The sequence below is a fragment of the Polypterus senegalus genome, chromosome 6, assembly GCF_016835505.1.
Source record: "Polypterus senegalus isolate Bchr_013 chromosome 6, ASM1683550v1, whole genome shotgun sequence".
In the NCBI taxonomy this organism is placed as follows: domain Eukaryota; kingdom Metazoa; phylum Chordata; class Cladistia; order Polypteriformes; family Polypteridae; genus Polypterus; species Polypterus senegalus.
In genome coordinates this window covers 15,142,173-15,160,517 of record NC_053159.1, presented here as the reverse complement: position 1 = coordinate 15,160,517, position 18,345 = coordinate 15,142,173, and the positions used below count along the sequence as shown (strand labels likewise).

General features: G+C 42.9%; 1 protein-coding gene across 1 annotated transcript in view; it reads left to right on the top strand.

Moving 5' to 3' along the window:
- Positions 1 to 18,107, top strand: part of dhrs3b (dehydrogenase/reductase (SDR family) member 3b) — a 58,351-nt gene extending 40,244 nt beyond the window's left edge. Inside the window, exons 2-6 of the mRNA XM_039755426.1 lie at positions 6,579 to 6,722; positions 7,287 to 7,406; positions 14,133 to 14,371; positions 14,517 to 14,642; positions 17,164 to 18,107. Of these exons, the coding sequence (XP_039611360.1) occupies positions 6,579 to 6,722; positions 7,287 to 7,406; positions 14,133 to 14,371; positions 14,517 to 14,642; positions 17,164 to 17,248 (714 nt within the window). The 3' untranslated portion in view covers positions 17,249 to 18,107. The remainder of the gene's footprint in view (positions 1 to 6,578; positions 6,723 to 7,286; positions 7,407 to 14,132; positions 14,372 to 14,516; positions 14,643 to 17,163) is intronic.
- Positions 18,108 to 18,345: the final 238 nt, after the last annotated feature.

Genomic DNA, 18,345 nt, shown 5'->3' with positions numbered 1-18,345 from the left:
ATTCAATTGAATGCACTACAAAGACAAGATATCAAATGTTCAAACTGATAAACTTTATTGTTGTTTTGCAAATCTTTACTCATTTTGAATTTGATGCCTGCAACACGTTCCATAAAAGCTGGGACAGGGCATGTTTACCACTGTGTTATATCGCCTTTCCTTTTAACAACACTCAATAAGCGTTTGGGAACTGAGGACACTAATTTTTGAAGCTGTGTAGGTGGAATTCTTTCCCATTCCTGCTTGATGTACAACTTCAGTTGCTCAACAGTCCGGGGTCTCCATTGTCATATTTTGCGCTTCATAATGCGCCACACATTTTCAATGGGAGACGGGTCTGGACTGCAGGCAGGCCAGTCTAGTACCCGCACTCTTTTACTACGAAGCCACGCTGTTGTAACACATGCAGAATGTGGCTTCGCATTATCCTGCTGAAATAAGCAGGGACATCCCTGAAAAAGACGTCGCTTGGATGGCAGAGTGTGTTGCTCCAAAACCTGTATGTACCTTTCAGCATTTAATGGTGCCTTCACAGATGTGCCAGTTACCCATGCCATGGGCACTAACACACCCCATACCATCACAGATTCTGGTTTTGAACTGTGCTCTGATAACAATCCGGATGGTCCTTTTCCTCTTTGGCCCAGAGGACACGATGTCTATTGATTTCAAAAAACAATTTGAAATGTGGACTCGTCAGACCACGGCACACTTTTCCACTTGGCGTCAGTCCATCTCAGATGAGCTTGGGCCCAGAGAAGCAGGCGGTGTTTCTGGGTGGTGTTGATATATGGCTTTCGCTTTGCATGGTAGAGTTTTAACTTGCACATGTAGATGTAGCGACGAACTGTGTTAACTGACAATGGTTTTCTGTAGTATTCCTGAGCCCACGTGGTAATATCCTTTAGAGAATGATGCCGGTTTTTAATGCAGTGCCGCCTGAGGGATCGAAGGTCACGGGCATCCAGTGTTGGTATTCGCCCTTGCCGCTTACGTGCAGAGATTTCTCCAGATTTTTTGAATCTTTCAATGATATTATGGACAGTAGATGATGAAATCGTTAGATTCCTTGCAATTGTACACTGAGAAACGTTGTTCTTAAGCTGCTGGACAATTTGCCCACACAGTTGTTCACAAAGTGGTGAACCTCGCCCCATATATATATATATATATATATATATATATATATATATATATATATATATATATATATATATATATATATATATATATATATATATATATATATATATATATATATATGAGAGAGAGACATCCATTTTCTAACCCGCTGAATCCGAATACAGGGTCACGGGGGTCTGCTGGAGCCAATCCCAGCCAACACAGGGCACAAGGCAGGAACCAATCCTGAGCAGGGGGCCAACCCACCGCAGGACACACATGTAGAATCGCCAATCCACCTAACCTGCATGTCTTTGGATTGTGGGAGGAAACCCACGCAGACACGGGGAGAACATGCAAACTCCACGCAAATCCGGGTCTCCTAACTGCGAGGCAGCAGCGCTACCACTGCGCCACCGTGCTGCAAAACAACTCCTCAAAAAAGATCTCCGGAGCCGTTTTTGGTCCTCAGGAGCCTAACACACTGCTTTACATCAACCAGCAGCTCGGCCACCAGGCACCTATTGAGTCTGGCGTGCCTCACACTACCTAACCCTTCTTAATTCTCTCTGAACGATCGTACCCCACTTGCAGCGACAACTATACTTATAAAGCCTTTTCCATTACCAGGGTCGGCTTGCCTAAACATAAGGAGATACCATTTCAGGCCTGGTGGGGAAATCCTACACTTCAAAACAAAATATACATAATAAAATACTAAACAATAAAACATTTATACCTAACCTCGAGGTTACGAAGATACAAACGGAGACATTACGGTGCACGTACACTACTAATCCAACTTGGACTCCTCCTATAGCTGTCTTCCCAGGCACCCGTGACTGCGTTTAGCTTTGGCGCCACCTTTTTAAAACACCGGTCGTTACACGCAGGGCTTGTGCCCGAAACAAACAGTAGAACATCCGAAAAAAAAAAAAAACCAACCCAAAATGAACGACCTGAGGGTGAGTCCAAAAACCTTGTTAAAGTAAAAATTTTTGGTTCTTTTTTTCTGTTGTAAACTCGCTGGTATATTGCTCATTGCGGTTCATACCTAAAACTTGTTGAGAGTCTTGTCCCAGCATCTCTCTGTACTATAGCGTATTAGCGTCGCACAACAAACATGTCACTAAAGATTCATTTTCTACATTCACACTTGGACTTCTTCCCCACCGATCTTGGTGCAGTCAGTTTGAGCAGAATATTGCAACGAGCGAAAAGCAGATATCAGGGCAAGTAGACTCCATCAGAGCATCAAAGTACAAATCGGCCGCAACTCAACGGAACTAATTTGATGTGTCCGCATCGTTAAGCGATAAAATGTGCTAAATTCAATAAAGGTTAATTTAACTCAGTCAGTCATTTTTCTAACCCGCTTAGGCCAGTACAGGGTCATGGGGTTGGGGGGTCTGCTGGAGACTAGTGTGAGTGGAAACATCTAGAAGCGACAACAGCAGCAGCTCAGGTGCAAAGTGCTAAGACACTGAAGATCTGTGAGCGCCGAGTGCTGAGGCTCATCAAAATCTTCTGTCCTCGGTTTCCAGCACTGAAATCCAAACTCTAAAAAAAGCGTGCATTTGGAGCTTCATAAAACCGTGAGCAATGCAAAGTGGCAGCAAGTGCAGAGAAAAATGTGCCACCATTGGACACTGGAGCAATGGAAAGACCTTCTAAGGAGCGATGAGTTACGCTTCACCGTCCGACAGTCTGCTTGGTTTGGCAAATGCCAGGAGAACGCTGTCTGGCAACAAGCTGGTGAAGGTCCTTTCCTGTTTGAGCATGACAATTAGAGAAATGGCGTGGAGGTTATCTTCATGTTTCTCCAAATTCTGTCCTGATACCGTGCAGCGGGCGACGCCTCCACACCACACCAGTTCTGATCCGCAACAGACCTGATCCCAATTGGCTCTCGAACGGTTTCAACTCTTCCGGGGACAGGGCTCCTGAGGACTTTTCCCCAACCCCTTCATGATGCGAGCAGAGCTACTCCAGTGGAGAGCAAAAAAGTCCTTTCTGTCGTCTCAGAGCTGATGTTTTTTATGGTGGCTGGAGTGCCAGTCCTGCCACCAACCCCCATGATTTCCCTGCAAGTTGGAGGACCACTTACAGGGCCGGATGCAGTTTAACGTCATACCCAGGACAAGTCATGATACCATCAACCTGAAATGAACATTCGTGTTTAGCTTGAAACTTTCATTTAAAGAAATAAAGGAAACCAACAAAAAAAAAAAGGTTCAGGAAGCAAAACTTTTCTTGTCCAGTGTACTCGATCCCAATGGCCTGAGCTGAATCCTGCCTTGTGTCCAGCACTGCTAAGGTCAATGGAACAAGTGGGATCAGAAATTTTTATTTCTTTTCAAACCTTACATGAAGAGCCTTCTGGTGGACACACCTTGTCAAAATGGTTCGGCGAGTTTACATTTACAAGTGTTCAGAAAGAGGGAGAGAGCAGTTTAATGCCTCGTTCTCGCCCTAGCCTAAAGCACACTCCTCGCACGACAGATTCATATAATCCGTCAGACGCAAAAGTGTCAAGAGAAATAAAAAATAAAACCTGAGAAAAAAGGGAGTACAAAGGTAAAAGCCGTCCTTTCTGTTCCAACCTACTATAATAATATAAAAAAATAAAAGAATTTGTACCACCGCCCGCCCGCCCATCCCAAGATGAGTTAAGAGCTACAGAAGTGTGTCAGCCTTTCCTTTTTCTGGAACAGTCCAGAATAAGCTGAAGACGTCTGTCAAAAAGAGGGGCTAATGTATAAATCTGAGCCATATGAGAAGAGCACATCGAGTAAAAGTTCAGAGCAGTAGCTTATAAAGACTGACAAGTCAATCCCCCACCCAAGCTCCCTGGACATGTACCCTCATTGTGGTCGTAACGTGGCCTTCAGGCTAATATCCCCTACCCTAATCCTAACCTGTGGGTACTCCTCTACGCTCCTGAACGGCGGCCTGCGCTTGGTGTGCTGCGCGTGCGGGGCCGGTTATGTAACAGCTCTGGTGCTGACCGCTCTCTGAACTCTGAGTGACTTCAACACTTCACTGGTGCAGCATGTGTTTGTGTGGCTGGGGGGGAGAGGGGGGGCAGGGAATGAATGTAAGGCAATCGCTTAAGAGCTGCAGGCTTCTTGTCAGGGTAACAGTCAGTTCACTTGGCAGGCCCGTCAAAGCGAGATGTTTCCTCTAATGCTGCTTGTCATAAATGCTGGCAGAGTAAATCGTTCTGAGGATTTGGGGGCCGCATGTGTGAGCAAAAGCAAACCTTAACAGGCTTGTCCCTGAGAGATTGGAGAAGTGAAAAACAAAAATTCAGGCTTTTCTGTTTTCATTTAGCGAGTGTTGAATGACTTCCAGGCGGCATTAAATGGTGGCAGGGGTTGCAACACACACATTATTACAACATAGTGCTTCATGACTTGAACAGAAACAGAAGTCCTGGCGAGTGTCCCATCTCTGTCCTTTTCTGAAGTCTTAAAAAAAAAAAATGTCACAGATCTCCATCCATCCAATATCCAACCCGCTATATCCTAACTACAGGGTCACGGGGGTCTGCTGGAGCCAATCTCAGCCAACACAGGGCGCAAGGCAGGAAACAAATCCCAGGCAGGGCACCAGCCCACCGCAGTGTCACAGATATAAAGTGCTCAAATATTGTGGATACCTGGGCAAATACAAAGAGAAGGACGGCTTTTTACAGCAAATGGCACCCTTCATGGCACATGCCATAACAAATCTAAAGTGATGGCGTAGCGCAGGGTAAGGAAGAGGTGCATTCAGAGTGTGGCATACTGGCGAAAGGTGTGGACTAGGAAGATGGAGGTGGCCGATTCACTCCACACCTCTCGACTTGCTGTGTGACCCTAAGTGAGTCACCTAAAGGGCATGGGGTGAAAAAAAAAATTAAATTAATAAATAAATAGCTTCACCCTGTAGAGCAGCTGAATTTAGAAGGCAGCATTTGTACCAACAAAATGAATGAATTAACCAAATTAATTAACTAATGAGTTATAGAATGAGGAAATCCTTAACTGTAGTCCATCAAAAGGCCTGCTAATTACATGATGACTAACATTTCTTAGTTAGGAAATACTGCACCCAAATTTTTTTTATGTGTGTGTGTATATATATATATATATATATATATATATATATATATATATATATATATATATATATATATATATATATATATATATATATATATATATATATATATATATATATATATATATATATATATATATATATATATATATATATATATATATATATATATATATATATATGAGAGAGAGATCTCCGATATGGGGAAGGATATTTGAGGAGTAAACCGCAACACACTGATAATATTTTTATTATGTACGTTAAAGAACAATTGAAAACAACAAATCAAATTAATAATATATTGAACAGTAGCTCAGTCGGTAGAGCGGGTTGTCCAGCAATCGGAGGGTCGCAGGTTCGATCCTGGCTCCCGGCATGAGAATGCAGCTGTTGTGTCCTTGGGCAAGACACTTAACCTACCTTGCCTGCTGGTGGTGGTCGGAAGGATTGGTGGCGCCAGTGTTTGGCAGCCTCACTTCTGTCAGTGTGCCCCAGGGCAGCTGTGGCTACATAGTAGCTTATCATCACCAGCGTGTGAATGGGTGAATGACTGTTGTGTCTTCTTGTGGTTGTGGGGTTCTTGAACTCTAGTTAGGCGCTATATCAAATACAGGCCATTTACCATTACCATTTACCAAGTATTATAAAAGTAAAGTACCACTTCTGGTTAACGGAAATATCGCAAAACTTCGATATGTTTTGTACCTAATATTTGTATGCAAAATTTGGTTGACCTAAGTGAAAGCGTACTCAAGTAATCATGTTTATACACACACACACAGACACACACACACACATACACACACACAGAGACACCAAGACATAATTCCAAAAATGGTATTTTTGGACTCGAGGAGGTCTAATACATTGAGATTCATCAAAATCTCGAAATCAGATTTTTGGGGGATTCAAATACTTTCTCTACACTTCATATACAAGAAAGTCAGGGAGGTCTAAAACGTCGAGATTCATGAAAATCTCGACATGGAATCTTTGGACGATTATAGTACTTTGTGTACAAGAAAGTAATATGTCAATGAAGAAAATTTCACTTCACGTGCTGCAAAGTCTACATGTAATTGTATTACACTGGGCAAACTGTATATTTTTTTTTCTTGGAATATTGTTATACTAGCAATGTTGAATAAATGCTAAAATATTTCCTATCTCTTGCCTTCCTGTATGCTTGGTGTTCCTCCTCCTCCTCCTTTCCACGTGTCTGCACTTCTCTTGGCCTGTGCCTCCTCTCTTGACCCCTGAATACGCGTGTAACATGTCACAGTTGTTCAGGGTACTTACTACCCATAACACAGCTCTGTCACACCTAACCTTTGACCACTTCCTCTCCTTAGGTAATCTTGTGGGGCAGAACTGAGAAATGCCTGAAGGAGACGTGCGAGACGATCCGGGGAATGGGTACGGAGTGCAACTACTTTCTGTGCGACGTGGGAAACCGCGAAGAAGTCTACCAGCAAGCAAAGGTGCTGCGAGAAAAGGTGAGCGACCTCCTGACTAACACGTAGAAAATGACGGACTGAAGCCAGTGCTGGTGGTTGGGCTCGTCTATTCGCCAAACATTTTTTTTTACTTATTTATCACTGCATGGGAGTAAAAAAAAAACCCAAAAAATCAGACTTGTCTCAAGCCCCACTGTGATTCAAGGGTCATTTTTTATTAAGGATACAATTCTTTATAATCTACAAAAATGCTCATTTAAATTCCATTTCAAATTCCACATTGGCAGATTTAGAGCCTTGTGAATTGCATGTTGGGCAGCTGGCAGTTAGGATCGGGGTGTTGATGCCAAATGGTGCATACCAAACTGCTTCTTACTGAAACGCAGTGATGTGTAATAGATAAGAACATTCAACAGAAGTGGCAAGACTGTGGCAAGGAGCCATAGTCCCACTTCTTAAGGCGCATGTCTTTTTATTTTTATGTGACCTTCTAAAATGTTTACTTTGATACAACTCATGCTGCCAGTCCGCCTTGTTTAGTTGTGTTTTTTGGTCGCTGTTCTTTATGTCTTATTTTAACTTTCTTACTTCACTCCCTACCAGGTGGGAGACGTTACCATTCTTGTTAATAATGCAGCAGTGGTCCATGGGAGATCTCTAATGGACAGCGATGACGATGCCCTCTTGAAAACTCAGCACATCAACACACTGGGCCAGTTCTGGGTAGGTGTTTTTTAAGACTGCTCCCTTGTCTCTTGCACCTGTATAAACATCTGATACCCCAAAATCAAAGATATATAAGGTATAATTCATGGCAATTAATAACCCACCATCCCCTCATAACTGGTCACCAACTGATCCTCACTATAAATAGACCCATTTTAAACTATTGTTCATGTGAGGGTCCAATCTATGATAATCTTTTGTAATGTAAAAGTTGCCATGGACACTCAAGTCAGCGTGCCCAAGAAGACTCGGAAGAGCAAAACTCCTTTCACAGTTTGTGTATCACTTAACATGAAGTCACGGTAGGTCAGCTTTATTTCTTTTTGCAAATAATAATAAGTTCTTCACTACATACCAATGCATATGACCCTGCAGTGGACCCTTTCCTTGTACCCAGTGCTGCCTGCAGTGGCTTCGGCTCCCTGATATTGAATGGCATTAAGCATGTCTGACAATGCATATTCAGGTAAATATACAAACATTGTCAAATCCACCACATCCAAATAATGGTCACTAGTTGGCTGGAGCGTATCCCAAAAGCACCTAGTGCAAACTGGGAAACAGTCCTGGATAGGGTGCCAGTATTCTCTCCGAGGGCATGCTGACACCCACTCACGCTGAGGCCGATTTAGAGTTAAGATTTTTAAAAGAAAATGTCATTTCCTATCTGGGGTGGCACATTTATCTAAAGGTGTGAAATGTTTTAGGCGCCCCTGAAAATCATGTTCAGAGTGTGTCAGGAATGGCGTCTGTGAGCACAGTGACCCCTCAACTAAAATCTCAGTCTCCGCTCCGTTAAGTGGAAGACTCCTTCTGACTTTTGAGCTAAAAGTACTTTTCGCTAAGTTAAGGACGTTTAGACACAGTGTGACTGTGGATGGACAGTAAAATGTTTGCAATAAGGCCAGCATTTTTTTATTGATCATGAGTTTTATGTGGGGAAAGGCATTAATATATATATATATATATCAGATCAGATTGTTTTATTTTCAAATATTACAGCTGAAATGACTTGTTATATTATCAAGTCTTTTAATTTAGTCTGACAGAACTTTGGGGGTCTGGATAACTCTTAACTTGAGCAAAGGTGGTGTCCATCTTCTATACTGCACATCTGCCGTCAGTCACCATTATCAGAAGCTTCAGGCACTTCAGTGTCTCACTACATCATGTGCAGCCCAAACCACCCAAACTTTTGGTCTGGTTAAAGTACATTAGTGTAGTGGTAAGGCTCCAACCAAACCTGGCCGAGCTGTTCTTGGCCTCCTAGGGACTATACAGTAGTGGTCGCTCAGACTGGCTAGCGGCTTTACAGAGAGCAGCGGCAGGTTTTTCTTCTTAACCTCCCTGCTTTGTCGAAGTGCGTGTGTCACCTGTGCAGAATGCGCCCAACTCACAACATCTCAAAATGGCACGTCCCTTTGCCAGCTGTACCATCAACACCTATAACACAATACTCGGTGTCTCCATTTGGCCAGGGATTTGCCCAAAGGCTGACCGTACAGTCTGGTAAGCTGCACCCTCCCATTTTAACTCTTAAGAACGCAGCTGATGCCATCTGAAGGGGACTGACCTTTACCACAGCCACTGGATTCATTTATCATTTGTTCTTTCAGTCTTGTCAGGCGAATTCTAGTAGTTTTTAAATGCGGCTGATTTTGTAACGATCCTATAAATAACAGCATTAGCTTGTTCATCCATACCTCTTCTGGAGGGTTTTTATTCCAGTATGGGGATTTCAGGGTCTGGAGCACATTCCATCAACACTGAGTTTGAAGTTACTGGAGCTGTGAGGACGTAGCACTTATCATTGTGCCACCATGCCACCCCACTCCATCATTGACAAAGAGGGGGGAGTAGTCAGATTGTGTTAGCAGGACCAAATGAAACTCAAATCAAACTTTGTCGCACGCAGAATGCTTAGTTGCTGAACTCCAAAGCTGTGCATTAAGTAGAATAGAAGTGGACAATAAATAAAACCGTAAATATCAATAAAAATCAATATGTACAATGGGAGCAGTAGTGTATATAATATCCATCCATCCATTTTCTAACCCGCTGAATCCGAATACAGGTTCACGGGGGTCTGCTGGAGCCAATCCCAGCCAACACAGGGCACAAGGCAGGAACCAATCCTGGGCAGGGTGCCAACCCACCGCAGGACACACACAAACACACCCACACACCAAGCACACACTAGGGCCAATTTAGAATCGCCAATCCACCTGACCGGCATGTTCTTTGGATTGTGGGAGGAAACCGGAGCGCCCGGAGGAAACCCACGCAGACACGGGGAGAACATGCAAACTCCACGCAGGGAGGACCCGGGAAGCGAATCCAGGTCTCCTAACTGCGAGGCAGCAGCGCTACCCCTGCGCCACCGTGCCGCCGTACATAATATTAGTATTGTAAAAATGATCAAACTCCTCTAAGCTTATGAACACAGACTGACCATAGGGCATCATGTAGCGATCATCTAGGAGGCAGGTGGACTGTGGACAGAAGCTCCTCCTCGGTCTCTCTGAACTCGTCTCCTGGCAGCCGTAGCGTTTTCCTGACCGCAGAACACCGAAGGGGCCATTGTTGGGATGGCAGGATGGTGTCTCTGATCGTTTTTCTTTGTGCTGGTGTGACATCACCTGGTTATCGATGTCCTGAAAGTTAAAAGAGCGCACAGCTAGTGATGAGTTCAGCTGACCGCGCCACTCTCTACGGAGCACTCTGGTCCTGCCGTGTGTCATTTACACTGCCCCTTTTAATGGGGGGGCTAATGACCAGCAACTGAAAACTGAACACTAAAACACTTGTAGCCTTTGACTTGGTAACAACTCACGTTTGCTTCATCGTTGGCAATTTTATTCATTTTAATCAGGTTCAACATTTAATAGGGATGGGAGTGATGCCCTGTGTGTGGAGGCCTTCACGTAGGTGAACTCTTAAATTTTAACTACAGGTTCTTTCAGGCGTTGGGCATTAGAACCCAAGTGTAAGGTCGTAAACACCCTGGGCTCGTACGAGTATTCACCGCTCACTTTAGGAGAGTGTCACACAAGCAAGAAAAAGGAATCGGACATCACTGTTTTACTCTGAAGTTAAGAAGACCAACATTAAAGCGGAGGCCGACTTTAGACCTGTCTGACCACCGACATCAGAAACCATGAGACAGATGGGCTGGTTTCATTTTTCCTATTAAACAACAACAATATTTATTTCTAAAGCACATTTTCAAACGAATGATGGAGCTCAAAGTGCTTTACAGGATGAAGAAAGAGAAAAAAGACAAAATATGCTAAAAAAAATTAAAATGCGGCAATACTAATTAACATAGAATAAAAGTCATGTCCGATGGCCAGGGGAGGACGGAAAAAAACAAAAAAATAAAATCTGCAGGGGTTCAGAGACCCCCCAGCCCCCTCTAGGCATTCTACCTAACATACAGTAACATAAAACTAAGAACATTAAGAGATACTTTAGTTTTATTCTGGTTACAGCAGATTTATGTCATGGATGTTTGCAAAAACTAAAAATATCATAAACTATGAGCAAGAGATTCTTTTTTTTAAAATATAATCTACTGCCTTTGAATTCTATTTTGACTTTGTAATATTTTTTTTCCTCTGCACAAAATCTAGGCTGAGCAGAACATCCACTGCTGCCACGTCTTTGATATTTGCCTGTATGCCACATTTAATGCCATATTAAATATTCCCATGTTTTACTATCTTTTTTTTTTTTTTTGCATCTTTTAAATAGTGAAAAATGTATATTTGTCAGTGGTTAATAGAAATGAGAGTTAACTGAACGATTTCAAATGATTTTATACGGTCTTTAGTGCTAGGTTTACTTTTAATAGGCATTGCTGTTACTTGTATTGCCATCTTTTACCGACCCGGCCGTGCTTGTGTGTGACGTCATCTACACAACGAGATTAAAGGGGTCCCCCTTAGGTGGTCCCACCACTCTCTGAGACTGTGGATGTATGCGATAGATGGCACTTTATTTGACCCCTGGCTTTTAACTGAAACTCAGACCAGTAAATAAGAAATACACGCCAGATTGACTAAAAAAAGTAACTTCTGACTTGGCTAAAGATTGATCAATCTTCTTAAGAGCAGACGTCGCTTGTGTTTCTCTCGGCTGCTTTGACAACAGTTCAGCTGTTTCTTCGGGTTTCCTTTTGACTACATCTTGTCTTCTGCTCCTTTATTCTGTGCCCCTAATCTTTTCAAGCACAACAGCCGTGTTATTTTTTTATCAACATTTTCAAGTCCCATTGATTACACTGACTTATATATAAATATAAATATATAAAGCCAATTTCACTGAGTCACTCATCACAAAATCTCCCGAAGCATGAGGACTTGTGACTTGAAATTTGGAATGTAGGTTACCCTTGGCCCATAGGCGCTCGCTAAGAAGCGGTTTTAAAAATTCAGTGGTCCAAGTGCGAAATGTCTTATTGTTTCTTAGACCCGTTTGTATGTCTGTCCGCTTTTCACGAGAGAACTACTTAACGGATTTAGATCGGGGTTTTTTTTTCTAGAATTTGCCTGAACATTCCATTGATTTTTGCGATTTTCTCATCGCGCTAAGAATCAAAGTTCATTAGCAGTACCGATTTATTAGCGCGAATCCAAGAGAGACTCGACGGGCTGCGAGGAGTGGGGCAATGCCCTTCTCCCTCCCGCGTCTGCCTCGGGGCATACCTTAACTCCTCTCAGTTAGCGAACAAGAGAACTACTTAACGGATTTAGATCAGGTTTGGTTTTCTAGAATTGGCTTGAACATTCCATTGATTTTTGTGATTTTCTCATCGCGCTAAGAATCATAGTTCGCTTGCGGTACCAATTTATTAGCGCGAATCCAAGGGAGATGCAGGCTGCAGGGAGGGGGCGGGGCGTAACCTTAACTCCGCTTAGTTAGCAAATGAGAGAACTACTTAACGGATTTAGATCTTTTTTTTTCTATAATTTGCTTGAATATTACGGTTGATTTTTGCGACTTCTCTCACTACGCTAAGAATCCTAGTTCGCTTGCAGGAGCGATTATATTCATGCTAACCGAGACAGAGGCTGCGGGCCGAGGGGAGAGGGAAGAGTGACGTCAGCAGTAGAGGGCCGGGCCGGACCTACTTCACTGTCCTGTTTCACTAATACGCGGGGGGCATGGCTAGTGTTTGAATATAAGACTATCACCTGTAAAACATAGACTGAAGCCAAATAGTGACTGTGACGTCACCACAGCCTCTCTGCGGCTTCCAAGGTCCGCACGGATTCCACAAGAACCAATTAAATTTAAAAGGTGAAAACCTAATGAAAGCAAAACAAGAACAAGACGGTCCTCCCCTAGTTCCTGGGACATGTAGTAAAGCGGAGTGAACATCCCAACTCCTGCACAGTCATCATCGATCTCCACTATAGTAGGACTGCTGCACTGTGAACGGATTAAATCTGTGAAATAAACTGTTGGCATATGTGTCTAATTAGGAAGAGTCTGATTCAAAACCAATTTTTTAAAAACTTGAAGGGCAGAGAATTGGTTCCTTCTGGGCTTAACATGCTTATAATTAAAAGCATGTTGTGTAGCTCCCTGTACACGTTTTCTACATTTCCAACAGATATTTAACTAAAAAATAATGAGCAGTGTGCATAAAACTACCTTTTGATCTGCATAATCAAGCCAAACGTGACTGACGTTGTTTGTGAAAGTGTCAAAAGTCGCCCACGGCCTTACAAACTGAGGCTCGGCTCTGCTGGAAGACAGCACGGTAGGGAGTTCCATTATGTAGAGCAGGAGTTCCCAAACTTTTTTCGGCCGCAGACCCCTTTACCAAAAACTTTTAAAACCGTCGACCCCCTAGTCACATGCAACGGTTTTTCAAGTCTGCACTTGCTTTGATACGTTCGTTAAGACAATGCACAGACATGTTTGTGCTACATGCATTCTTACGTGTGACTCTTTTAATGACACATTTTACCTTTTCGTTCGCAAGTTTGGTATGTAATGTGTTTATATCAAAAAAGTGTTTTTTTTTTAATGATTTTACTTCTTAATTTAGGTACCTATTGGAATCCTAGATATTTTGAAGTAACAAACAAATAGCAGTAGTAAGAGGGTCTATTTTTGCTGTCGACCCCTAGAAAGTTCAAATCGACCCCAGGGGGTCAATATCGACCACTTTGGGAACTCTTGATGTAGAGTATGAAAGCCGGAATCGGATGTTTAACGACACTCTTTAGTCCCGCTACTTTGCACATCTAGCATTCTGGGTTTGACTGCTGTAGAATTTTACTTTCTCCCTGTATCGGTGTGGATTTTATTCCCCCTTGGTGTTCCAGTTATTTTTCCCCACATACCAAAGACCGTAGGAAAAATATGGCCTTTCCTGTCCAAGCGGGAGATGAGTTACTACCTCAAGTGGAGTTTAAGTACCTCGTGGTCTTGTTCACGAGTGAGTGAGAGTGACAGACGGACTGAGGTGGGGAGCGGAGTCATGCAGTCGGTTTACCGATCCATAATCGTGAAGAGGGAGTGGAGTCCGAAGGCAAAGCTCTCGATTCATCGGTCGATCTGTGTCTCTACTCTCACCCGTGGTCATGAGCTTTGGGTAATGACTGGAAGGACGAGATGGTGGGTACAAGTGTAGGAGGAGGAGCACAAACACAAATCGCAAACGTATCCGCGGACGCCTGGTTTAACCCTTGGCATTCCTGTCTCTTGCAGACAACAAAGGCTTTCCTGCCACGAATGCTGGAACTGCAGAACGGCCATGTGGTCTGCATCAACTCGGTGCTGTCCCTCTCGGCCATCCCTGGAGCGATCGATTACTGTACGTCCAAGGCGGCCTCATTTGCGTTCATGGAAAGCCTCACCCTGGGGCTGCTCTCCTGCCCTGGCGTGAGCACCACCACTGTCCTGCCCTTCCATACAAACACGGAAATGTTCCAGGGAATGAAAGTTCGGTAAGTAGCACTCTGCTTCACATTAGTTACGATAGTCCACGTCATGGCAATTTAGGAACTGTGGTGGAGATCACGTGGCAAATCCTAACTGGGATTGAATATGGGGGGCACAAATCGGAATGATCAACTGTTTTTGCTTTTTTAGGTTCCCTAACCTCTTTCCGCCTTTAAAACCAGAGACTGTGGCCAGGAGGACTGTTGAAGCTGTTCGAACAAACACTGCCATCTTGTACCTGCCCTGGACAATGCATGTGCTCATCTTTTTAAAAAGGTACAGTTCCAGATATGATGCATTACTGGTGTGATGGGACGAAAATCGCGTCCAAACCAAACCCCTAATTTTAAGGCAAACCAATCAACGCAACACTTAACAACTCGTCGACCTGCTCAGGCTCCATCCACACTAATACAGTGATTTGAAAACCCAGACGTTTGTTGACATCCTCACCCCCCAAACTAAACCCCCGTCCACACTAGCCTGAGGTTTTTAACTGTGAAAAACATTCACCAGAGTCGCAGACTTCAGAAAATGAATGTGCGCCATTTCAGTGTGGATGGGTGAAAATGAAGATTTTTGTGAACTGTGCCTGTCGCGCTCTGGTTGGTTAGTGCTTTTTAGATGGCCCTTACCTGATTGGATCTTGCTCATTCCAGCATCTCATTCCTTGATTGGTTGCCCTTCATAGAAGCAAACACATTCTGACTTAGTGGCCGTAGACGAGTGGCACTTGTCGTGTGACTTGCCTGTAAACATCAAAATGATCAAAATTCTGCATACATGTGCCACAGGAGAGTCCTTTACCAGCCGCTACCATCTGGAGACCAATCCCGTTGCCATTCAGTAAGGAGGGGAGCGTTCCATAACGTAATTCATTAACAAGGAGATTAATGAAGTTGATGGGTGTAAGATGCAACCAGCGAACATAAAGACACCGATTTATTTATGTATTTATTTTACAGTTTTACAACTGTGATCAGTGCATTCATGTGACGTGGTGCCTTAAAGAGTTTCTTCTTTTTCTATGCTGTGAACACTCCAATACGTCTGAAAGCACCCGGAGTATTTTCAGAGTTTTTCACCACATAGGTCCTTCACAGAGTTTGCCGCCGATGTGCGCTCACCCAGTTTAGGCCAACGTCTGCGTCATTTTAGTTTGGGCAGAGATCCTTTTGGAAACAATACAAAAACTTCAGTGTGGATGGAGATGAACACACAGTGGTGTGGACGCGCCGCCAGTCTGGAGGATAACATTGTCAAAAACTGTCACTCTTAACTAATCAGCATATCAGTCGATCTTAATTGTATACAGCAGCCCTTATAGCCTGCACTATCCCCGGTGTTTTTCAGGACTAACAAGATTACAGCACAGTGTGTTACAGTGGGAGAACTCTTCTTTATTGGAATACTCCATTTGTTACTTGACCCCATGTGGCTTCTAGTGATGGCTGAGAAAAAAACTTTTAAGAGATAACAATGCATGTTGTGAGCACAGGGCTGGATGACTTGACACGTGGATTATCCAACACAAAGGATGTGACTTTTTTCATGGATGCTTTTTTATTGTGGTCTCATGCTGGTCTCTGTAGATAACCATTCTTTGAGAAACTGTGTGTGTGTGTTTTTTTTTTTTTTCCTTTTAATCTTTCTTTGCCATCACTACAATTGTCTTCCTTTGCATAAATCCATTTTTAATCACTTGTGGGTGGAGCCTTCCTTTTAAACAAGTTAATTTTATTCAATTTTAGGCAGAGCTCATTTTAAGCACTTGTGGGTGGAGCCTTCCTAAACAGATTCATTTTAATTACTTCTGGGCGGTGTCTTCCTTTACACAAATCCATTTTAAGTACTTGTGGGTGGAGCCTTCCTTTAAACAGGTTCATTCTAATCAATTGTAGGTGGAGCCTTCCTTAACATTGATTTTAATGACTTCTGGGTGGTGTCTTCCTTTAAACTGATTCTTTTAAGTACTTGTGGGTGGAGCCTTCCTTTATGCAAATCCATTTTAATCACTTGAGGGTGGAAAATTCCTTTAAACTGATTCATTCTAATCAATTGTAGGTAGTGTGGACGAAATCTCAGACCCGACAGCAGGTGCGGTTATAAAGCAGCTTTATTTTCAGAGTCACGGTGACAAGAGTTTCAGAAAAGCAGACAATCAAATATACATGACAGCGTCAGGGCTCTTCTGAACCCCATCTGTTGGGTGGGGTCCAGTTTTATACCCCTAGAATGCGCAATTTAATATCATTATAAAATGTAACAGTCAACACATTTATTATACACAATCCTTGAGCCCCTTCAATGTCCCTTATGCAACTTGATTTCTTGGCCCCTTTTCTTATGGCGTTCAGATGTAAGCTAAGGGACAACGTGATAAGGCAGACTCATGTGTGGAATGCTCAGACCTTGAGTCCTTTGCACAAATATTTTTCTGTTTGCTAAAACAAAGCATGCTGTTACTTGGTTTTGTAAAGCTTACTTCTCAGACATGAATTAGTACAAGGGAACGAAGAGAACATTCGTCTTCCACAGTAGAGCCCATTTTAATTACTTGTGGGTGGAGCCTTCCTTAACAGATTTATTTTAATGACTTCTGGGTGGAGCCTTCCTTTAAATAGATTCATTCTAATTATGTGTGGGCAGAGCCTTCCTTTATGCAAATCCATTTTATTCACTTGAGGGTGGAGCTTTCCTTTAAACTGATTTCATTTTAATCACTGGTGGGCGGAGTCTGTTAACAAGTCCCTTTTCCACTAACGCTGCGTTTCGTCTTGTCTCGTCTTTCTCATAGCTTCTTGCCACAGCAAGCACTTGAAGAGATACACAAGTTTTCAGGGAGCTACACAGCCATGAACACCTTCAAAGGACGCACATAGGACAAGAAGGAAAAGAGGAAGTCAAAAGGAAAAACAAGGGCAGATGATGGAAGACGTGTCCTGGAGGCTTGCGGCATTGCTGATGTGCGCCAGAGTTTGTAGACGCTTCACTGTAGCTGCGGACATCAGTGTTTGGGATGTCTGAGGCGCGACAGGAATTGGAGAAGGGGGAAATTTACAAAAAAAAAAACACACAAAAAAAAAAAAAACTTGTGGCTTTCGTTTGTTAGAAGCCAAGACACCAGTAAGAAGAAAAGAATTCCCATTATTTCTTTAAAGGTTCCAAGTATTTTAGTGGTTTAAAGAAACGACTAATCCCATTAGATGATGACCTGTTTTAAACTTTTATTTTTTTTTTTTGGGGAGCCAAGCTGTTCTTCAGGCTGTTACTGTGACATTTCAGTGCCGGGTGCAGTGGCCGTGTGACACACACGTTAGGAGGAAGGACTCCATCGCGGTGCCTTATTGAACTCGTGTGTTGCTGTCTGGGTTTCATTAACTAGAACTCTCCAAGTTGCTTTGTTGTTTTTCACTTCAGTGTTTATCTAAATTAAATTTTTGTAAATGTGGTTTAAAAGCATCTCACTAAGTAAGGCAATCACAGCATTTATCATTTTTTTTTTTTTCTTCTTTGTTGTGGCAAATAATCCCTCTGTGGATTTAAAAAAGAAAAAATGATCAGTTGACACAATCACGTTGCTATTTGAGACAAAGAATAAAAAGAATATTGTATTTTATTTTATTTTTTTTTTTTAGGTTTTACTTTCTCTGTTACAAAATGAATTGGTTCGCTAACTGCCACCAGCAGCACTGTTGTATCACAATGGAAAGTAAAAATAAAGAAAAGTGTAAAGTATGATCTGCTGCGAGACCAGTCGTTCATGGTGGGATTGACTTTGTGCCACGTCTGCGTCGTCTTTCTTTGGCACACTGGCAGGCTGTGCCCAATGCAGGGTCATTTTTTACATTTCTACCCAAACAATAAACTGTGTACTTTGGGGCGGTTGCTGTGGTCTCCGATTTGGGTTTAAATCCCGAGTCTGTAGGCGTGTGTGTGTGTCTGTGTCTGTGCCCCCCATGGCTGTGCAGGTTTGGCT